Below are 19,167 nucleotides of genomic sequence, written 5' to 3' on the forward strand. Positions count from 1 at the left end.
TTCAAGCATGAGCCTGGCACACTGTGTGAGTGCATTCCCAGCCCCAGCCCACCTCTGCCAGGAAGCCACATCTGATTTCTCCAGCCCAGGCCAACATCTCCCGTCCCAGTAACCGTAAATAAAAGCAGTTATGGCTGACAGCCTGGGGTCCAGGCCCTGCACAAAGGACTCCCACAGAATCCGATTTAATTCTCAGGATCACCGCATGAGGAGGGAGCTCGTCTCATATCCATTTCACAGAGGAGAAGATGAGGCATGGAGGGGTTAAGGATGGTCATGGGATGGCAGCTTCAGGGAGCAGGTTGAACCTCCCAGGCCTGTCTCCCTGCACTGGGCACCCTTCAATGGCTTGGCTTGGACCCCGAGAGCCTGGAGGGACATGCAGTGACCCTGCAGGCCCAGGGCAGGCCTTTCCACCAATTGCTTCAGAGGATTGGAGTGAAAACAAATTGGCAATTTTCCCACTCATTGCTGCTAAAGCAAATTGTCTTGCAGGTTCCAACGGACTCCACTCCCTTTCACAGCCCAGACTTGTCTCCGAGCTGAGCCCCTGCAAGTCCCTCCCCTGTGCCGGGATGCCTGGGAGCTGGGTGCCCTGCACCCATCTCCCTGCTGCCCTGCCCCTGTCCTGATACTCGTCACTGCTCACAGCAACAGCCTCCAAACTGGCCTCCCACCTCCCACCTCATGGTGGGACCTAATTGGCAAATAGGGTCTTCGCAGGAGCCATCAAGTTAAGATGAGGTCGTCCTGGGGCAGGGGAGGGAGACTTGGATACAGAGACACATGGGGAAAAGGCTGTGTGACAACAGAGACAGTGAGCGGAGGGATGTGGCTACAAGCCAAGGAGCCCTGGGAACTGTTGGTGACCACCAAAGCCAGGAGAGAGACCCAGGGGAGCGACCTCACTGAATCTAGGCTGCCAGCCTCCAGAAATGTGGGAAGTCACATTTCTGTTGTTTGAAGGCACCCAGTCTGCAGTAGTTTATTGTGCAGCCCTAGGAAATGAAGACAGTGGGTACGCAGCAAAAATCTGCTGAGTCAGCAGACGGACTTCCAGTCTCGGCACCCCCGTTTCCCCGTGCATCCCCGAGCCTCGGTTTCTTCCCCTGTCCTGTGGATGCCACACGTCGCTACCATGACATGCTGTGGGTGAAAGTTACAAACCAGGATTGCTGGGACAGTTCCAGCCAGGCGTCGCTCCTCCATGTCTACTAGTCTGGCTAATCTTTTTGATTTTCAAGTCTATCTCTAAAGGTCTTTCCAGAATAATCTGCCTTTATGGGACAGGGTAGGCTAACTGCTGTAAAACACAACCCCGAAATTTCAGTGGCTTAGCGCAGTAAAATTTATTTCTCACTCAGTGTATTGGTCAGGTTTTTGTTTTTGTTTTTTTGGCTGAGATAAGGCTGTGTAACAAACAACTCCAACATCTCAGTGGTTTAATATTCAAAGCGTTTATTTCTCCCTTGTGGGTTTGTGGGTTGACTGTGGCTCTCCTGGGCCTCGCTCAGAGCTATGGGTTGGATTCAGATCTATTCCACGTGTTTCCTTCTCCTGGAAGCAGAGGCCTCCCGGGATGTACTGGACTCGTGACAATGGCAGAGGCTCAAGAGGGGCCGTGAAACTCCAGTTTGCTTCTTCGTTCTTTGTCTCTGACCCTGTGAAGGTCACTTCCATCCATCAGTCATGTGGCCGAGGCCTAAGTCGGGGGATGGGGAGTGTGCTCTGTCCACGGGGAGTCACAGCAAGGGCCAGGAGGGAAGGAAGGCTCGGGAGCAAATAACGCCACCTCTGCAGACATGTGAAGTACAAAGCCCTGGTGACTCGGGAACCCTGGTCCCTTCCATCTGTGGCTCTGATAACTTCAACATGTGTCTTCCAAGGCCACTGGCTCAGAACGGGAGAGTGGACGGTCCCGAGTGGGAGACTTGATGGGCCAGGCCCGCCAGGGGCACCCCCCGTGTTTGCCAACATCCCATTGGCCGGAACTCAGCCCCATGGCCACCAGGGAGGCTGGGAAACATGGTCTTGTAGCTGGAAGCCAGGAGGAGTCAGAGCTGGACCGGCTCCTTCTACACCCTCTCTGCAGTAGCCTGGGACGCTGGAGCCATGGAGCGAATGGAATGAAATGAAGCGAGAGACTGGCTTGGGAAAGCTCTCTGTGAACTGGAAGGCCTGATGGCACATGACATGCCCTTCGTCATGCTGTCAGCAGACTTTGGAATCAAACAGGCCTGGATTTGAATCCCAGACCAGCCCTTCCTGGCCGTGTGACCGTGGGCAGGTGCTCTCTGAGCCTCGGCTTCCTCCTCTGTAAAGTGGGGCTAGTGCCTGCCCCTCCCTCGGAGCCGGGATGTGGATTTGCTGACAGTCCCCCGCCCAGCCCGGGGCCCGGCACTGAGTGAGCCCTTGTGAAGCAGGAGCCCGGCTCGTCCGAGATGAGGGGGCAGCTCACAGGTGATCAGGGCCCCAGCCCAGCCCCAGACACAGCGTCTTGACCCCCGTTAATGTGTTTGCTTACTTCTGCCACCAAAGACCCTGGGAGGCAGCCAGGTGGGGAGGTGCAGCGTTCATTTTTACTAACTTCAAACCAAGGCTCAGAGTGGTAGAGCCATTGGCCTGAGGCCACACAGCTTGTATTTGTTGAGCGGGAGTTCACATCGGGCTGGTCTCAGTGTATCCATGATCTGTGGCTGCATAACCTTTACCCTAAAACCAGGCAGCTTACCACAACAATCAACATTCATTTTCTCTCAGTTTCTGTGGGTCAGGAATTCAGGAGCAGCCTGAATGGAGGGTTCTGGTTCAGAGTCTCCGTTGAAGTTGGTGCCAAGATGGCAGCTGGGGCCGCAGGCTCCTCCGAAGGCTTGACCGGGGCTGGGGGGGGCCGTGTCCTGGATGCCTCCCTTGCTCGGCTGGCTGGTCTGCAGCAGTTATGGGTGGGGAGCCTCAGCTCCCTGCTGCGTGCAACTCTCCACGGGGCTGCTGGAGGGTCCCTGTGACATGGCTGCTGGCTCCCCCCAGAGCCAGGCATCCCGAGAGGGCCAGGCAGCGCCCAGAGCCCCCAGACACCAGGTTCGGGAGTGGAGTGCAGGACAGGCCACATGGGACATGAACCCAGGAGGCAGAGCTCACCGGGGCCATCTTGGCAGCTGGTTATTGCATGGAAAAGCTGATAGTCACTCAGTAAATACTTCATTTGCTCCTACTCTGTGCCATGTGCCTTTCGAGGCATTGGAGATGCACCAGCGAAGAAGACAAATGAGGCCCATGGGCTCCTGGAGTTTTTATGCCTATTGGAAGAGACAGAAAATAGCATGCATCAATAAAATAGATATGTTAGAAGGTGATAAGTTCTATGGAGAAAAATTTAGCAGGAGAGCAGGATTGAGAGCTTTGAGGAATGCCTCGTGGTTTTAAAAAAAGAGGTGATACAATATTTCATCAAAGACCTGCAGGAGGTGAGAGAGCAAGCCATGGGCCATCTGGGAACAGCGTTCCAAGTAGAGGGAACGGCCCGTGCAAAGGCCCTGGGGCAGGGCTGTGGGTACACGTGAGGAGCAGGGAAGAGGCCAGAGTGGCTGGAGCAGTCAGCGAGGAGTAGAGTGGGGGCAGTGAGGCTGGGGGCAGTCAGGGGCGTTCCCCCTGGGCCCTCTCCCGTTACGGCTCTGATCCCTTTGGATTTTCTTTCCCCTACCACACCACACTCCCACCCCTGACCCCAACGTGGTCAGGAGAGCTGCTTGTCCTGGGGATGACAGGTGCTATGACAATGATGACACATACCGAACAGATTCCAATTAATGTTCTAACTTCCAAGGTGCCATTGACAGGGCCAGTGGGGGCCCTATTTTTGGGTACAAGGATATCAACCCCATGTCCCCTGTGGCTGTTCATTCCATTACTGGTACGGCTGCCTTGTCTTAGTGGCAGAAATTAACTTGAAGTAGTGACACACCTGGACCTCATGGGCTACTTCAGGGAAGGCTCCAGAGTCAGACCAAGCTGGGTTCAAATCTCACTTGCTTCCCAGCTGTGTGGCTTTGGGCTAGTGATTTACCTCTCTGAGCCTCAGTATCCTCATATGTATAGTGGGGATGGTAGGTCATCGGAAGGCTCCGTGAGATACACCAAATAGCTTATGCTTATAAAGCACTTGCCACATGCCTGGCATTGCCTGCTTTACACACATTAATCCACTCAATCGCCACAGGATCCCTGTGGGAAGGTCTTTATTATTCCCCATTTTACAGATTAAGAAATGGAGGTTCAGAGAGGTTGAGTAACTTGCTCAGCCTCACACAGCGAGGCAGTCTGGTGAGGGTAGGTACACCTAACCACCATGGGGCATGCCTTTCTAGATAAATAATCCTTGTGTAATGCTTCCGCTGAAAGAGCACTTGAAGAATGCTCTTTAAGGTTTCAAAGTACTCCCAGCTCTTTAAGGTTTTGAAAGGTGTTCAGCTGCATTAGTTCATGGAGTCTCCTCAACCACCCAGTGAAGTTGGCTGGACAGAGTCTAGCCCATTTTACAGTTGAGGAAAACGGGCTCAGGGAGGTAACTGACATGCCCATCCTCACTCTCCAGCCGCTCCGGTCTTGTATCCATTCTTCCAACACACCAACAGTTGTTCCCCACCATATGGCCTTTGTACCTGCTGTTCCTTGGGTCTGGAATGCTGTTCCCTCACCTCCTGGCTACCTCCTTCTCTACCTTCAGGGGCCATCTTAAATGTCACTGCCTCAGGGAGGCCCTCCCTGATTGCTCAATCTCCCTCCCCTCCAGTTCTGTTGGTCCCTAGTTGCATCCTTTCTGGCAGTCACCATTTGTAACTACCTTCTCCTCACCTCTTTCTTTCTTGGTTGTGTGACTCCCTGAGTCTTGCAGGGAAGAGGCTCCACTGTGGATGGTTGGGGGGATTCAGTTCAGAGTATAAAGTGGTTGTAGGGCTCAAGGCTGAGCTTCCCAGCATGATGCTCAGAGACGCTGTGAACTAGCCTGCCAGGGGAGCTGTAGACCCCACCCGGGCAGGAAGCCACCCTCTGAATGAGGCACTGCCCCCATAGATGGCAGTTCCAGAACCTTCCCCCAGGCTGTGCTCTACACAGCATGACAGCTGCGTCAGGCCCTCTCTCCACCTTCCAGACCCAGTTCCAAATTCAGGTGTTGCAAACAGATTGCTGAAACCTAGATCCTTGGAAACCTTAGCTGCAAGGGAGTCTGGTAAACGTGCCTGGTGGCTTCTGCAGCCCAGGAAGCAGAGCAGGAGGAGGGAGGGATGCTGGGGCAAGCCCAGCCGCAGAGTCCCCGACACCCGTTACCCAAAAAACCAGCCCCATGCCAGTCTGTCCACTGCTGCCTCTTGGGCTTTGCCCTCTGCCAATACTCAATACATGTTTGCCGAGTGACTAGATGAGGACTGGGAGTTGAAGCCACATGTGTCTGATTTGAAACCAGGTTAACTTGCTTCTCTCCTGCTGGGAACCTCCTCCTGGCTCTCATCACCCCCTAAACTTCCCACATGCAGTGCTGGGTTTTTAGTCATTCCTGAGGGTTTTCGAGAGGCCCAGAGCAACCCTCTGAGCCCGAGGAACCTCCCACGTTGGTGCTTTGTAAGTGAGAAGCACCACTGGCTGGGTCAGGGCAGACTGGAGGGGGCCCGGTTGACACCCATCCCCAGCTGTAAGACCCCAGGCCTCACCGCCTTCCGGCAGCCTCTGGGCTCCGAGCCTGGCCTTGGCCAGGCCCTGAGCTCTGGCACCACACGCAGGGCCCTTCTGGCCGGAGCAGCTGCGGACCGTGACCAGGGTGGCACCGGATGCAGGGAGGATGCTTCCACTCTTTGAGCCACCCTGGAAAGGCTGGGGCGTCCGACAGCTTCCCAGACCCACTGCGCGTCAGACCACACGGGGGCTAATTCCTGACATTCTTGGGAGACTGAGAAGCAAATGCGGGGCCAAGATGCCAGAAAGGAGAGCTCCTTGAATCTCCAGAAGGGCTCCAGAAGCGCAGGGATGTCTAAATCCAGATGTTCAAGCTAGGAAAGAAAGAAAAAAGGAAAGAAAGACGGGTGTGGGGAGAAAGGAGGGAAGCAGGGAGGGAGGGAGGAAGGAAGGAAGGAAGGAACTTTTATTATTCATCTTTAATCTAGTCCATATAAGTGTGGTCAAAATAAGTCTCCTACCTCCACCCCCAGTTCCTGGCTCCCCTGCCAGAGGATTAAAAACCCAGCATGCATGAGGCAATGAGACCCTGGAGCAGGGTCCTAGAAAGAGAAGCAAGTTAAAGAGGAAAGAATCCACAGTTCTGAATCGGACAGACCTGGGTTCAACTCCCAGGAATCAGCGTCTCACCTGTCCTGTTGATTCTCCGACCTCAGCTCCCACCGCCCCCACCCCCTCCTCACTGCTGCTCCATCCGTCCCCCTTGCTCTGGCCTCTTGGTTCCCAGAATTTACCTGTCTGTTCCCAGCCCCGGGCCTTTGCACTGGCTGTGTCCTCTGCTGGTGCCACCTGTGTCCTGGATACGTCTAAGAGTCTTTTCTCAAATGCCACCTTCTCAGCGACGTCTTCCCTGCCTCCCCACCCCTGTGAATTCTATCTCCCTTTGCAGATTTATTTTTCTCAGTGTACCTACCACCTTCTGTTACAGTGTATGATATAGTAATTTAGTTTTAACTGTGCATCTCCCCTTTAGAACGTCAGCTCCGTGGGTGCAGAGACTGCCTTGTTCAGAGGGCTTCGTTCCTGTCCTCCACGCCTAGCACGAGGCGTAGCACGGAGTAAGCATTCAGTAACTATTTGCTGAAGGAATGAGTATCATTCCAGAAGTGTCCATGCATAGACAAGCATGTATATGCACATTTATTCCCCATCCCTGCCTTTTGTGCACACCCGTTCTGCCCCTGCTTTTGCACCAAACAATGTATCTTGGAAATCTTTCCCCATCAGAAGGCATGGCTTGTTCTCACTCTTGTTCAGAGCTGCAGACTGTTCCCTGGCAGGACGCCCAGGAGCCGCGCAGCCAGCCCCACTGGTGACTGCCCTGGGACCCCGAGCAGCCAGGAACTTCCTCCTCCCTGGGTGTGCCCTCTTGACCGTGCACTTCTCCGTGCCTGCCCCACTGGTCTTGAGAACCAAGATTCAAGCAGATGCCCAGGGGGCAGAAGAACACACCAGAAATTCAGTCTGGGAGAAAGTGAGTTGTTTATCTTCAGAGATCCTCACGCCCATCTGAGAGGGGCCTGATCATGTTCCCAGCTTCTTTCTTTCTGAAATGCAAACGCTGCCATAAGTAAGGCGCAGACAGCAAGGACGCTGGGGTGACGCTGCAGCTGCAGCTCCTTGCAGCACGGGGAGGGGGAAGGGGCTCCAAGTGACCCCCGGGTGAAACTTTGGCAGGACCCTGGAGGGCACCTTCCTCAGAGTGTCTGTTTCAAATTCCAGCTCCCCACTAGATGTCTGCTCCAGACGGCTGGTGCTGTCACCCTCACTGCTCCCTCCCTCAGTGCCTGGCATACAGTAGGCGCTTAATAAGTATGTACTGAATGAGCAAAGCTGTGACCCCTTCCTTGAAATCAGCACTAATCTCCTTCTGCCTCCTTGGGTCCCCTTCCACCAAGAAAGTTTCTCATGTCCCGCCCCACGTACTGGGTGGGAACCAGGGCTGGCTGAGTGGAAACCTCGGGAACTAACATTTTGTGGGGGCCACAAACAGGCCACCCCCTGCCGAACGTGGCCCACGAGGCGTCTGGTGTTTGTTTTGGCTGCACTCAGGTTTTAAACAAAGGCTGACTGCAGATGGCTGGGGCCAGGCTGGGGTGCGGGTGGGGGTGCCCCAGGCCCCAGCGGCCCGTTGCCTCCAGGCATTCGGCTGCTGGTTTGCTGTTCCTTCCCGGCCCTGCAGGCTTCTGAGTTTGCAACCTGTTTTAAAGCACACTGAGAAATGAAAAATGCTTGCACGTTCTGGGTGTGCACGCAAGGTTCGCCTCTGGGGATATTCATGGGACATCTTTTGGGTTGTCCCTGACAGTGCAGGTCCCAGAGCCCCCAAGAATTAAGGGTTCCTTTGTGTGCATTATGTTGCAGACAAAGCCTGGGGCTCTTAGGGTTGCTGGGGACCCTCCCCCCACCCCAACATGAGTTTCTGACCTCTTAAGTACTTGCATGCACGCCCTCCCAGGAAGCATTTTTATGGGGCAGGCCCCCTGGAGTGGTTGTCTGTCTGAGCTCAGTTAGCCTGAATGGGCATCTCCTGGGTGTCATGCCCCAGACTGGTGCCTGGGGAGCTCCCCCATCTACCTAGAGGTTGAGACCAACCCACGGTAAAGGCTAGACTCAAATATGCTCCGGGAGTAAGTTCTAGAAAACAGGGGTACTGGGTTAGCCGGGGCTGAGCCTCTGCACTGACTTGTCTGGATTTTCCAGGGCTAGGGCCTGCCCACCAGCCTGACCCCTTCATTGCATTCATTCATTTATTCATTTGTTCATTCACTCTCAACCTTTTTTTCTTTTTTTAATTTCTTTTCTCAACCCATTTTTATCACATTCCTATTATGTGCTGGGGATACAGCAGTGAACTAGACAGATGGATGAGGTCTCTGCTCTCATGGAGCTGATTCTCTTGTGATGGAAGACAATGAATAGGTGGCAAATAAATGCTCAAGGTAATTTGGGGTGGTGATACATTGTGAAGAGAACGGACAGGGCAATGGGTTAGAGTCCCGGGTGGGTTCTTTAGATAAGGGGGTGGTGTCAGTGAGGGCCTCTGTAAGGAGGTGACATTGAGCTGGGACCCGAAGATAGAAGATGGGGGATGGGTATCCCGGGCAGAGGGATCAGCAAGTGCAAAGGCCCTGTGGCAGCGATGAGCTTGGCTAATATGCCATGGATTTAGGAAGAAATGGTTGAATGATTGAAGAGGGACAGTGGGGACATAGCCTAAGGACAGAATTAGGGCCAGTGAGGCCAGAGCCCCTTGAATGTATACCACACTCCCCCCACCCCCAGTTTCAATCTGACCCTGGCCACTTACTGTATGCTGCCCCTAACTCAGGCTCAGTCTGCCCACCTGTAAAATGGGTATATTGATAGTCTTCCCTTTGGGAAGCTCTCAGCTATGAAATTACTAACCAGCAATCCCAGAGGCTTGCTCTGTACCCCGTGACAGTGATGACTCCAGTTGACAACCGGGAAGCAGGAGCAGGCAACACACAGGGCGAAACTTCCACTGGTCTCTCTTCCCTTTCGTAAGGTGTTTGGGCCAGGGACACTGAACAGTTTGTCTCTACTTGGCACCCAGCCCGGGAACAGCCTTTGAGGTGGCTCCAGGGACATTACAAGGCTGCCAGTCCCCCAACCTCACCCCCCACGAGGCCTGCAGCCTCAGCCATAGCCGGATGGCCTCCTAGGAGGCAGGAATCTGGGAGAAGGAACCCCTGAAGACACCCCAAACCCTCTTTCCCCAGCGCCAAATCCCAGAGCTGTACCTCCTCATTGAAATGCAAATCCCCCAGAGAGTTCTCAGGTGACCTGGGGCTGGGGGTCCTTCGGGAGGGATCCCTCCCGCCTTCCTGCCCCCAGGCCCCAGGAGGGGCAGGCAGGCCTTCCTTTGCAGGTCTGGCTTTGACATGTGGTTTCCCAGGGTCTGCTTGGGGCAGAGCTGGACCTGGCGGGGCCAGAACGCAAAGGGGGAGGCTCACTGACCTATGACCCCTCCTGTTCCAAACTGCTAACTGCCTGCCCCCCTCACTTCCCTTTTTCCAGGTTTCTGTTCAGCCCCAGGCCTCCTCCCCTCCCCCTCAGCACAAACAGCCTGAGGAGGGCCGAGAGGGACAAATTGCTGCAGGGGAGGCAGGCACCCCCGGCCTCCTGGCGGGAGGCCGCGGGGCCCCTGGAAACCGCCTGGCAGCCTCCTCACCGCAGCCATTCCCCGCTCCCCCTGGGGGTTCTCAGATGTTCGCAGATGGCAGAACTGAATCTGCTGAGACGTCGCTCCAAAAAAGGAAAGTTGAACTGAAAAAAAAAAAAAAAAAAAAGAAAACTCAGAGGAGGAGAGGGGGAGGCTCCAGGCCTGGGGTTCTCAGTGCCCTCTGGCATTTAAAAAGACCCTAGCCCCCCATGTTTTGGAGGGCAAAGCAGGTGGGGGGGGGTAAGTGAGGAAGTGAGGACATGACTGTTGGAACTGTGTGTGCCTGCGTGTGCATGGGTGAGTGTGCAGTTCGTGTGCACGTGTGTGCTTGTCTGTGACCCTGTGTGCACGTGCAGGTTTCCAGGCTATGATATGTGCATCTGTGTGTACCCCATCCCAGGTTTGCAGAATTGAGTCTGTGCATTTGTGTGCTGGGATGTCCCCAAATTGGTGTTGACAGGCAACACACATCACTGATGCGGTGATATGGCAGAGAACACAGTATCAGAAGTTCCTGTCCTCATGGTACTGTGTGTGTCCCTGTGCCTATCTGTGTGTGTCCCTGTGCCTATCTGTGTGTGATCTTATAATTGAGTCGATGTCCCGGGGTGTGCTCATGCCTTTTGGGGGAGTCGTGACTTCCCCTGCGGGCTCTTCTGGCGAGCTCTCCTGTCATGGCGAGACTGTGGCCTGGTGCGGTGGTGTCGGCTGCTGAGAGTTCTGCAGCCTACTGCGTGCTGACCGTCCCCTGGGCTGCGCCGTGTGTGTCCCTGCACAACTGTGTGCGTCCTTAAAGCCCTGTGTGTGGCCCTCCCCGCGCGCCCCCGTCGCCATCCACTGGCCACTCCTGAGTTATAATTTAATAGCTGAAACGCGATTCCAGTAAAGTATCTGGGGCCGGCGAGTAGGAGGGGGGCGGGATGGGAACGCGCCTTGCCCCTCCTTCCTCCTTAGGGAGGCTGCCAAAAAGAAACTCGGCGCCGCGCCCAAGTGTGTGTATGTCTGTGTGCGTGTGTGTGTGTGTGTGTGTGGTGGGGGCAGCGGCGTGTGCGCGCGCGACTGGGTGCGCGCCGGGGCCCGGAAGGCGGCGCGGGCCCTTTAAGGAGCCCGAGGGGGCCGGGCCGGGGCGCGTCTGTGCGGGCGGGGAGCGGGGAGCAGAGAGGCCGAGCCGCCGCCTCCCGGGCTCCCGCCCCGCCCCCTCTCTCCCCCTCCCGCCGCCGCCGCCGCCGCCGCCGCCACCGCCGCCGGGGAGCGCGGAGCCGCGGAGCCGCGGGCAGGCCGGGCCGCAGCGAGCCCCGCGTCCGCCCGCGCCCCGCCCGAGTCGTGCGCTCGCGCCCTGCGCCCCGCCATGCGCGCCAAGTTGCAGGCTGGGGACTCGGGGCCGGCGCCCTAGGGGGCGGCGGCGGGAGGATCGCGCCCCGGCCAGAGACCCGGCCTGCTGCGCGCTCCCAGCACGCGCGGCACCGCCACTTGCCTGAGCGCCCCGGCGGACCGAGCGCGCTCCGAGCCCGGGCGCTGCCGCCGCGAGGTGAGTTGGGACTGGGGGTCCTGGCGGAGGGCCGGGGGGAGGCGCGGAGCGCTCTTCCGGGGGGTGGAGGGGGATCGGGCCGCGCACGCGGCGGAGTTGGCGGGGCCCTTGCACTCCCGAGTTGGCGCTCCCGGGGGGGTGGCCTGCTGCGGAGCCAGACGCCCCGTCTCCACTGTGGCCCGCGTGCGTGGAGGGCGCCGGGGAACTTAGGGGAACTCCAGCTCCCTAGCGAGGGGGCGGGAAGGAGGGAAGTGGCGTGGGGAGGGATGGGGGGCACCCTGAAAGCACTCAGGGCGCCCCCACCGTGCGCCCCAGGCCTGGGGGTATGGCTGCCATGCGCCCTTCTCTGCCTCCACCCTCCAGGGAGCAGCCTGGCACTTGGGGGGCGATACTGCGCATTTTCCAGCGGGCAGCGCGGGTTTGGGGAGCCCCTGTTAATGGCACCCCAGCCCCCTGACTCGATGCTGTGGAGGGGCGCATGGGGCTTTCCTGTGCCAGCCCGGGAGGTGGTCGTATCTCCCCTTGGGTAAGGGACCAGAGGGCGCGGGGCAGGGGTCCCCCGGGAAAGGCGGCTCTTGTCTCCCCCTCCCCCGCGGGCCGGTGTGCCTGGTGTCTGGGCCTGCCTCCCGCGACTGGTGACGCCTCACGGGGCCGCCTCTTGGTCCCTCCCCCGGGCTGTGCGGATACTTGGGATGCCACTAGTTGGGGAAGTTGGAAATCAGAGCTGATTCCACTTGGGCTAGACCCGGAGGTCCCAAGCCCTAGTGTTGGGGGGAGCGTGCCCAGACACTCACGGGGAGAGGGGGACCCGTGGGGCGCGCCTTCCTCACCCCAGACGCGTGCAGAAAAAAGCCCAAGGGAGGAAGGGGGGAGCAGGGCAGGCGGGAGAGACACGCTGTACCTGTGAGCTGCTGTCGCCCGGGCCCAATTAGCGTGGGGCGCCCGGCGTTATTTTTACATTGTAGGTTTGTTTTTTTGGAAGCGAGTGTCCTCCCGCCGCCTGTCGCGCGCTCCGGCTCTCCGAGGGTCTGGTGCAGGCAGCGGGGGCGGATCCGTTCTGTCGGCTCAGCCTCCTCCCTTCCCCCCTCCTCCTTCCCCCCTGTCGGTGAGAACTGGTTTTATTTTGATTATTTTTTTTTTCCCCTTTTGCAGCTTTGGAGGAAGGATGTGTGAGGGAGGGAGGGGAAAGGGTCCCAGTGGGCTGGGGTGGGGGTTTCTCCTGGGCACGTTGGGATATATGATCTGTGGCCTTGACTTTGCCTTTTTTTAAACCAGATCTGGGTCCTTGGGCGCTGCTTTGAGACAAGGGACCCCCAGGGCCCCGCGGGAGCAGGGAAGGCATCCCAGGGCACCGCTGTGTACACTGTGGGTGGTCTTTAGGGGAGGGGGCAATCAGAGAAGGGAAGAAATCCTGAGAGTCCCCCTTCCTTGTGTGTGGGGGGGTAGCCAGCCTTTGGGAGCACGGTGTCTGCAGCCTGAGTCCTTAGGTTCCAATCTTGCTTTGCTCCTTTCCTGGCTGTGTGACCCTGGAGCCGTGACCTCACCTCCCCGGGCCTGGGGTTTGTCACCTGCAGAGTGAGGCTGATGATGGTACGGACCTCCTAGGGGCACTGTGGGAACTGAGTGTGAAGGCCCAGGGACGGGACTCACCTGTGTTACTGTTACTGCTTTCTCGTTGCTGTTGTTTATGGGTGCTAAAACTTGGTCTTTAATCCATGTACCTGGAAACCTTACTGTCATGAGGTTCAGGGGTGAGAAGGGGGTGCCTCACCTTTTGCCTGGGAAGTGGTGGGGGTGGATCTGGTGAAGAGAGGGGATCCGGGTCACCCCATCATCCCCCCTTTCCCTGGGAGGATGGAAAAGGGCAGCTGCCTTCAGTATCTTCAACAGATGCAAAGACCGAGCCTGACCCCAAGGGGCTGGGAGCGGGGAGTCGGCTGAGGACATGAGGGCACCCCCGGTGCTGTCTGGCTTCCCCGCTCCAGGTCCCCAGGGAGTCGGCGTGTCCAGACGTGGGGCCAGGAGCCGGGTGGGCCCCAGCCCTGGCCTCTGCCCGCTGAGCTCTTGACGCCGCTGATCGATGCTATTGATAAATCCATGCGAGTGGTGATGGGGCTGCCGGGCCGCTGAGGGATGGAGGGGGCTGGAGACCCCACGTAGGGCCCCCTCCCCTCACCACCAGGGCTTGGCCGCAGAGATTGATTTGGCATAATCTGTTTTTTCCTCCCAGTTAATAATCCTGAGACCACCTCCTGAAGACTTCAGAGAGCTGTGCCTGAAAACCCCGAGCTGGGGATGGCTCGATTGTTCTCTGGGCTTTTCAGAGGTGGGGGCTGGCACCGCTTACACCCACCCGCTGCCGTCGGAGGCGGCCCCAGGAGCCCCAGCCCCCAGCGGCTTGCCATTCAGGTGGGATGTAGAGGCTGCCTGGCTCGGTTCTGCACCCCCTGGCCCCCCCACCGCGAGGTGGGGTGTTCCTTGTTCTGTGTTCCGGCCCCCCACCTGAGCCTGTGGGTGGAGGGATTGGTGGTTGACTCTGAGATTCTAGCCCTGCTGGAAGAGGGGCCTCCTCCGGCCTTGGCCGTGAGAACAGTGCCTGCAGCAGGGGATCTGGGGCTCTCTGAACCGAAAATCCCTGACTTCAAATGCTGCCTCTGACGATAGGGGGTTGAGCACCGTATTTGTGTGTGCTTTGTCCCTCCTCCTCTTTCCTTTTCATGTCTCAGATGCCAAACAGCAGCCTCCCCAGGTGACACCCTTGAGCTGTGGCTCCCTGCAAGGGGAACAGCTCACAGGAGCTGGTGATTCTTGCCGGAGGGGCCCAGGGGAAGGGGTCGGGAGGGGACGCAGCTGCCTGGGGAGGGCCACCATGTCCAGGGCTAGACCAAGGACATCAGCTTAGAAGACCCGTGGCCCCAGTGTGGGTATGTGGGGTTCCCAGGGAACTGATACGTACGAAAGGGCAGCCTGGCATCCTTTGGGGATGCTTGGAGGCAGGGAACAGACTTTACAATCTGTCATGACCCCTGGCCTAGGAGCTGGGAGATACTGTGTACAATGTGGTAACAGCTGCAGCCAGTACCTTACCAGGGGCTGGGCGCTGCGCCCTACACGTATTCACTCGTTTCATCTTCTCAACCCGCCCTACGAGGTCAGGGCTGTTACCATTTCATTTTATAGATGGTGAAATTGAAACACAGAGAGGTCGAGTGACTTGCCCAAGGTCACACAGCTCTCAGGTGCTCCTGCGTGGGACTAAGAATTAAGACCTGGGATTATTCATGATCATGACAGGGCAGCAAGAATTTGCCGCAGGCTTGCTTTGCAGAGCTGCCTATTTGCAGAGGATACAAATAAGGGAATTAAGTCTCTTGTTTGCACAGCACCTGCAGACCTTTGCAGGAGGTTGCCAGGGAGGCAGGAGACCCAGAAACTCCAGGGTTTAGGGAGGGGCGTAGGGGAGGGGGAGTGCCAGCGGCAGGTCTGGCATTTCTTTGAAGTCTCCCATTTAATCTTAAACATCCATGCCAATTTGGCATTCGCCTTGGTGACATGGCTGTGTTTATTTTGAAATGAAAACGTGGTTTTGAATTATTTAGCAGGGCATATAATGGGGCTCCAGGAAGCTGCATCAGATGAGTTCTGTGGCCTGGTGTGCCCGTCACGCTGCCGCGGAGCCCTGGGGGTAATTTGTACTTGGAGACTCGTTAGAACCTTGAGAACCCATGGCAGGCTTTATTCCCATTTTACAGAAGAGGAAACGAGAGGGGTGAGGCTAGCCCAAGGTTGCACCGTGGTGGGATTTGCACTTACGATCATGGAAACCACTGTTTTTATTATCCCTGTTTTAGAGCAGAGTGAGCCCCCAAGCCTGGGCACTTCCACCATGCCATGCCCAGAGCTGGGCAGAGTTATCTAAAGAGTCTTCCCGAACAGACGGTGGAGGACAGACGGGGAGTGCTCCATCTGCGATCCCCAGGAGGCCAGCTGATTCAGAATCACAAGTCCTGAGTTTGAGTCCTGGCTTGGCCTTTACAAGCAGTGTGTCCAGGGGTGGTCCCCCAGTTTGGGAACCCTCCTCTGTAAAATGGGCACAGTGCCCACCCCGGGTGGGTAGCCAAGGGGATGAAAGGGGCAGGAGCAGGGGCTTCCTGAGGTTCAGCTCTGCCTTAAGCTTCTTGACTCTGGACCAGTTATTTAACTTTCCTGGTCCTCGGTTTGCTCATCTCTAAGATGGGGACAATGACGACGACGATGATGATTGTCACTTTGTTGGGAACCCACATTAGTTACCAGTTTGGCTTGCCCTGTTGGAGAGCAAAGAGTTCCCATAACATTTATTCGGTGGACCCCTGTTCTCACCGCCTGGGCAGGCTGGACACGACCCCCTCCTCCCCTCTGCAGGGCTTTTGGGAAAGGTCCCCAAGTAGGCTCGTCCCCTCACCCGACCCCGGCTGGGGCCCGCTGCCCTCCGGAGGTGGTGGCCCGTTTCTTCCCCGGCCGGTGGGTGAGTCACAGATGCGCTCAGCTCCCCGCCTCTGCCCTTGAAAGCTGAACATTCCCCTTGCGCGGTCACTTGCTCCCTGTCTGCCTGGTCCCTGGAGCCTGTGGGGGTCTGGGGGGGCTGGGAGGTGGAGGAGGGCTGGGGTGGGGGGCCGGAGCGTCCCCTCCACTTGTGGAAAAGGCACCGAGGGCTCTTCCAAAGTTGGACCTGGGTTCACTTCCTGCACCTGCCGATTAATAACTGTGAACTTGAGCAAACTTGACCTGAGATTCTCCATCCTTAAAAAGGGGAGGAAAATAATGCCTCATTAGAGGATAGCTGAGCACCGTCTACTAGAATTTTCTGCGATGTTGGAAATGTTCTCTATCTGTGCTGTCCAAGTACTGGGGCCACCAGCCCCCTATGGCTACTGAGAACATGGAATGTGACTAGTAGGACTGAGCAACTGAATTGTATTTAATTTAAATTCATTGAAATTTAAGTAGCCACATGTGGCTAATGGCCCCCTAATTGGAAAGCCCAAGGCCCGATGATAAAGTGAGCTGCTTGGGGTGGGAGCAGGGGCCGGGTTCTTGGTGTCCGCTTTTGTCCTTTTTCAAGTGTTTTTCCTTTGCATGGTACCAGTGTAGCGCTGTCCTCTTGTTCCCGAAACAAAGCCCCGAGTGCCCATCCAGCTCCTCTGCCCTCTCTCTACATCCCCTTGCCCACATTTTTAATCTTACACCCCCCCATCCATTGCTTTTTCCACCGACCTTTGGGGCAGCCTTGTCCGCGAGAACTTTCCATGATGGTGGAAACGTTCTCTGCCTGCCCCGTAGCCTGCAGCTCCCTGGGACTGTCAAGCACTTGAAACGTGGCCAGGGCGACCAAGCAGCTGCATTTTAAATTTAATTTTAATGAACTTTGCCGCACGTGGCTCGTGGTCACCGTCCCTGCTGGTCAGCACAGCTTTCGTGTCTTGCTCTCTCTGTTGACTCGGGCCCAAGATGCCCGGTTGTCTGGCTGCTGGCCGAGCATTTGCATTCTTTTTTGCCACCCCCAGCGGCTCTTTGGCCAGCCTCCTCCATTTCCTTCCTGCCTTTTCTCCAGCACAGGATGCAGCTCCAGGTCTCTGCAAGCACTACAGCTCCCACCTCCTGGGCCCTGCTCAGGTGGAACACCCAGCCGGGCCCAGAGGCATCCTGGGCTGGTGGAGGACGATCCCCCTGGCCCTCCTTGTTTGTTTCTGCACACGCACATCCATACGGAGGGCCTGCTTTCTGTAACGGGATCATACCCTCCGCATGTTTTTCAGATATGAATTAATTCATCACGGGCATCTTCCTGTGCAGACACAGATAGATTAACTCTTTTTTTTTTTTTTTTCTGGTTAATGCTGCTTGATACTTTTCATTTGAGAAATATAGCAAAACACAAAAAAAGTCATGCACTTGGAACTCTGCCACTACTTGCTTTTTTTTTTTTTTTTTTTAAGAGCTTAATTTTGTAAAAGAATATGCATAGGCCTGTTAAAATAAAGCAGTGCAAAAGAGAAAGGGTATAGGGGGCTGGCCTCTTCTGATTCCTGACCTCCCTGCCTCCCAGTTATCATCTGTGTATGCTGCTCGTAGACACATTCCCTTTAAAAACAAGCACACAAATGGTATGGTCATATAGTCACATCGTGCTTTGATCTCATAAATTAAAATGTATCTTGGAGCTTATTCCAATATCTGGTGAGCCTGTGGGTCGAATCTGGCCCTTGGCCTGTTTTTATATGACATGTGAGCTGAGAATGGTTTCCACATGTGCTAATGGTTGAAAAAAATTAAAAGGACAGTTGTATTTTGTGACGTGAAATTATACGAAATCCACATTTCAGTGTCCACAAATAAAGTTTTATTGGCGCGCAGCCACACCTGTTCTTTTACCTGTTGGCTATGGCTCCTTTCCTGCCACATGGCGGAGCTGAGTAGTTAAAACAGAGGCTCAAGGACTGCAAAGTCTCAAACATTTACTGTCTGACCCTTTACAGAAAACATTTGCCGACCCCTGATAGTGAGCTACCTCAGTCTTTTTGTCTTCACCAAAGCCTTCCAGGGTTTTCACTGTCGAGGAAATTGGAGAAGAATGTGACCTTGAGGGTTTTTTTCTGGCCTGGGTCATCGTTCTTGCTGAGTTATGCTAACGTTCAAGGTTGTAATTTTGCTGTCGTGGTGTGCAGTAGGAAGGGGCGTGGTTAAGGCAGCAGGCAGCAGGCAGTTGGCCTGACTTTCCCTGAGGAGATAAAACCTTCTGTACATGTTGCCGTAGCCCCTTCCATCTGGTGCTACATAGTTTTCATAAGTTTGGGGAAGTCACTTACGACTCATCCTATCTCCCTCTTTGCTTTGGCTGCTAGGAAGCTGAGAGCCAAGTGTGCTATCCACCTTGGGCACGCACTGGTCTTTGCTTTTACTTATCTGTCCTGATTTCAGATTAGCTTGTCCCTGATTTTTCCCTTTGCCCTGACCCTGCACTGTGATTTTTGTCTTATCTACATTCCTGACAGTTGTCTCAGCTCTTGAAGGGAGGAATGGAGAGCAGAAAAACACTAGACTAGATATTTTCATATTTGTTCCCCCTGCTGTACCTGTGGGCGGCTGGTAGGCTCAGCCCTGCGGAATGTCTTTGCTGAGGTCACAGCTTGGTGAGAATGGGGGTTTTTGGACGGTGATCTTGGTTTGGATGTGGGAAGCTGCCAGTGAGCCACTGGGATGGTAAAAGAAGAACTCTTGGAAACTGCTGGTCCTCCTCTGGGGTCCCACAGGGACTTTCCGGAGCCACTTGGCTTGAAGGAACTGCTCCGGATATGGGGTGGGCTCTGATGTGCTCACAGCTCTGGGGCAGAGTGTGGCTTGTCTGTTTCCATATCTGGGGAACCCTGGTGCCAGGGGTCTCGGAATTGTTGTGGTGGCCAGGCCATGGTGTGTCTGCAGCCGCAGGACCCCTGGGATGTCTCGTTCCAGCCTCAGCTGGCTGCCGAGGCTTCCTGGTTTTTCTGCTTTTATCTGCAGGCCCTGGGTGGCCGGCCCCTGCTGGCATGTATGCTTGGGAGCTGGGGGGCTCCTTGGGGGTCTTCTTCCTTGGGAGTGGAGTGGCTGCGGCGCTCGACTCCCCACCTCCCGTCTCCTCAGTTTGGCTTGTTTTCCAGGACCTGTGTTTGTGGGGCTCGAGGGAGCCAAGGCTCTGGGAGTGAGTCCT

The 19,167-nt window shown here is 56.1% G+C and overlaps 2 protein-coding genes across 6 annotated transcripts in view; one reads left to right on the forward strand and one right to left on the reverse strand.

Annotated features, from left to right (window-relative positions):
* Positions 1–1,357: 1,357 nt before the first annotated feature.
* Positions 1,358–12,602, reverse strand: LOC119519137. Of its 5 annotated transcripts, XM_037816602.1 has the most exons (6): positions 12,343–12,602; positions 9,923–10,017; positions 9,492–9,670; positions 9,136–9,274; positions 5,706–6,041; positions 1,358–3,296 (listed from the first exon to the last, which is right to left on the reverse strand). In XM_037816602.1, the coding sequence occupies exons 2-6, from the start codon at positions 9,929–9,931 to the stop codon at positions 3,291–3,293; spliced, it is 669 nt and encodes a 222-aa protein (XP_037672530.1). In that variant the 5' UTR covers positions 9,932–10,017; positions 12,343–12,602; the 3' UTR covers positions 1,358–3,290. The 5 variants fall into 5 exon arrangements, 1 of the variants encoding a protein (XP_037672530.1); XR_005213962.1 differs by lacking the exons at positions 1,358–3,296; positions 5,706–6,041 and adding an exon at positions 6,889–7,274 and having other exon boundaries at positions 9,136–9,246; XR_005213963.1 differs by lacking the exons at positions 5,706–6,041; positions 9,136–9,274.
* NCOR2 (nuclear receptor corepressor 2) overlaps positions 11,130–19,167 on the forward strand; it is a 220,378-nt gene continuing 212,340 nt past the window's right edge. The window contains 1 exon segment of the mRNA XM_037816581.1: positions 11,130–11,441. The gene's annotated coding sequence lies outside the window, so the exon portion shown is untranslated.

The sequence above is a fragment of the Choloepus didactylus genome, chromosome 23 (genome assembly GCF_015220235.1).
Source record: "Choloepus didactylus isolate mChoDid1 chromosome 23, mChoDid1.pri, whole genome shotgun sequence".
NCBI lineage: Eukaryota > Metazoa > Chordata > Mammalia > Pilosa > Megalonychidae > Choloepus > Choloepus didactylus.

What these genes read in the sequence shown, in the direction of transcription:
- LOC119519137 (XM_037816602.1), bottom strand. An exon ending in ATTTGCATTTCAATGAGGAG is followed by an intron (nt 9,275 to 9,491) that starts GTACAGCTCTGG and finishes CAAACTGTTCAG; the next exon opens with TGTCCCTGGCCCAAACACCT. An exon ending in GCAAGCCTCTGGGATTGCTG is followed by an intron (nt 6,042 to 9,135) that starts GTTAGTAATTTC and finishes TTTCTTTCCTAG; the next exon opens with CTTGAACATCTGGATTTAGA.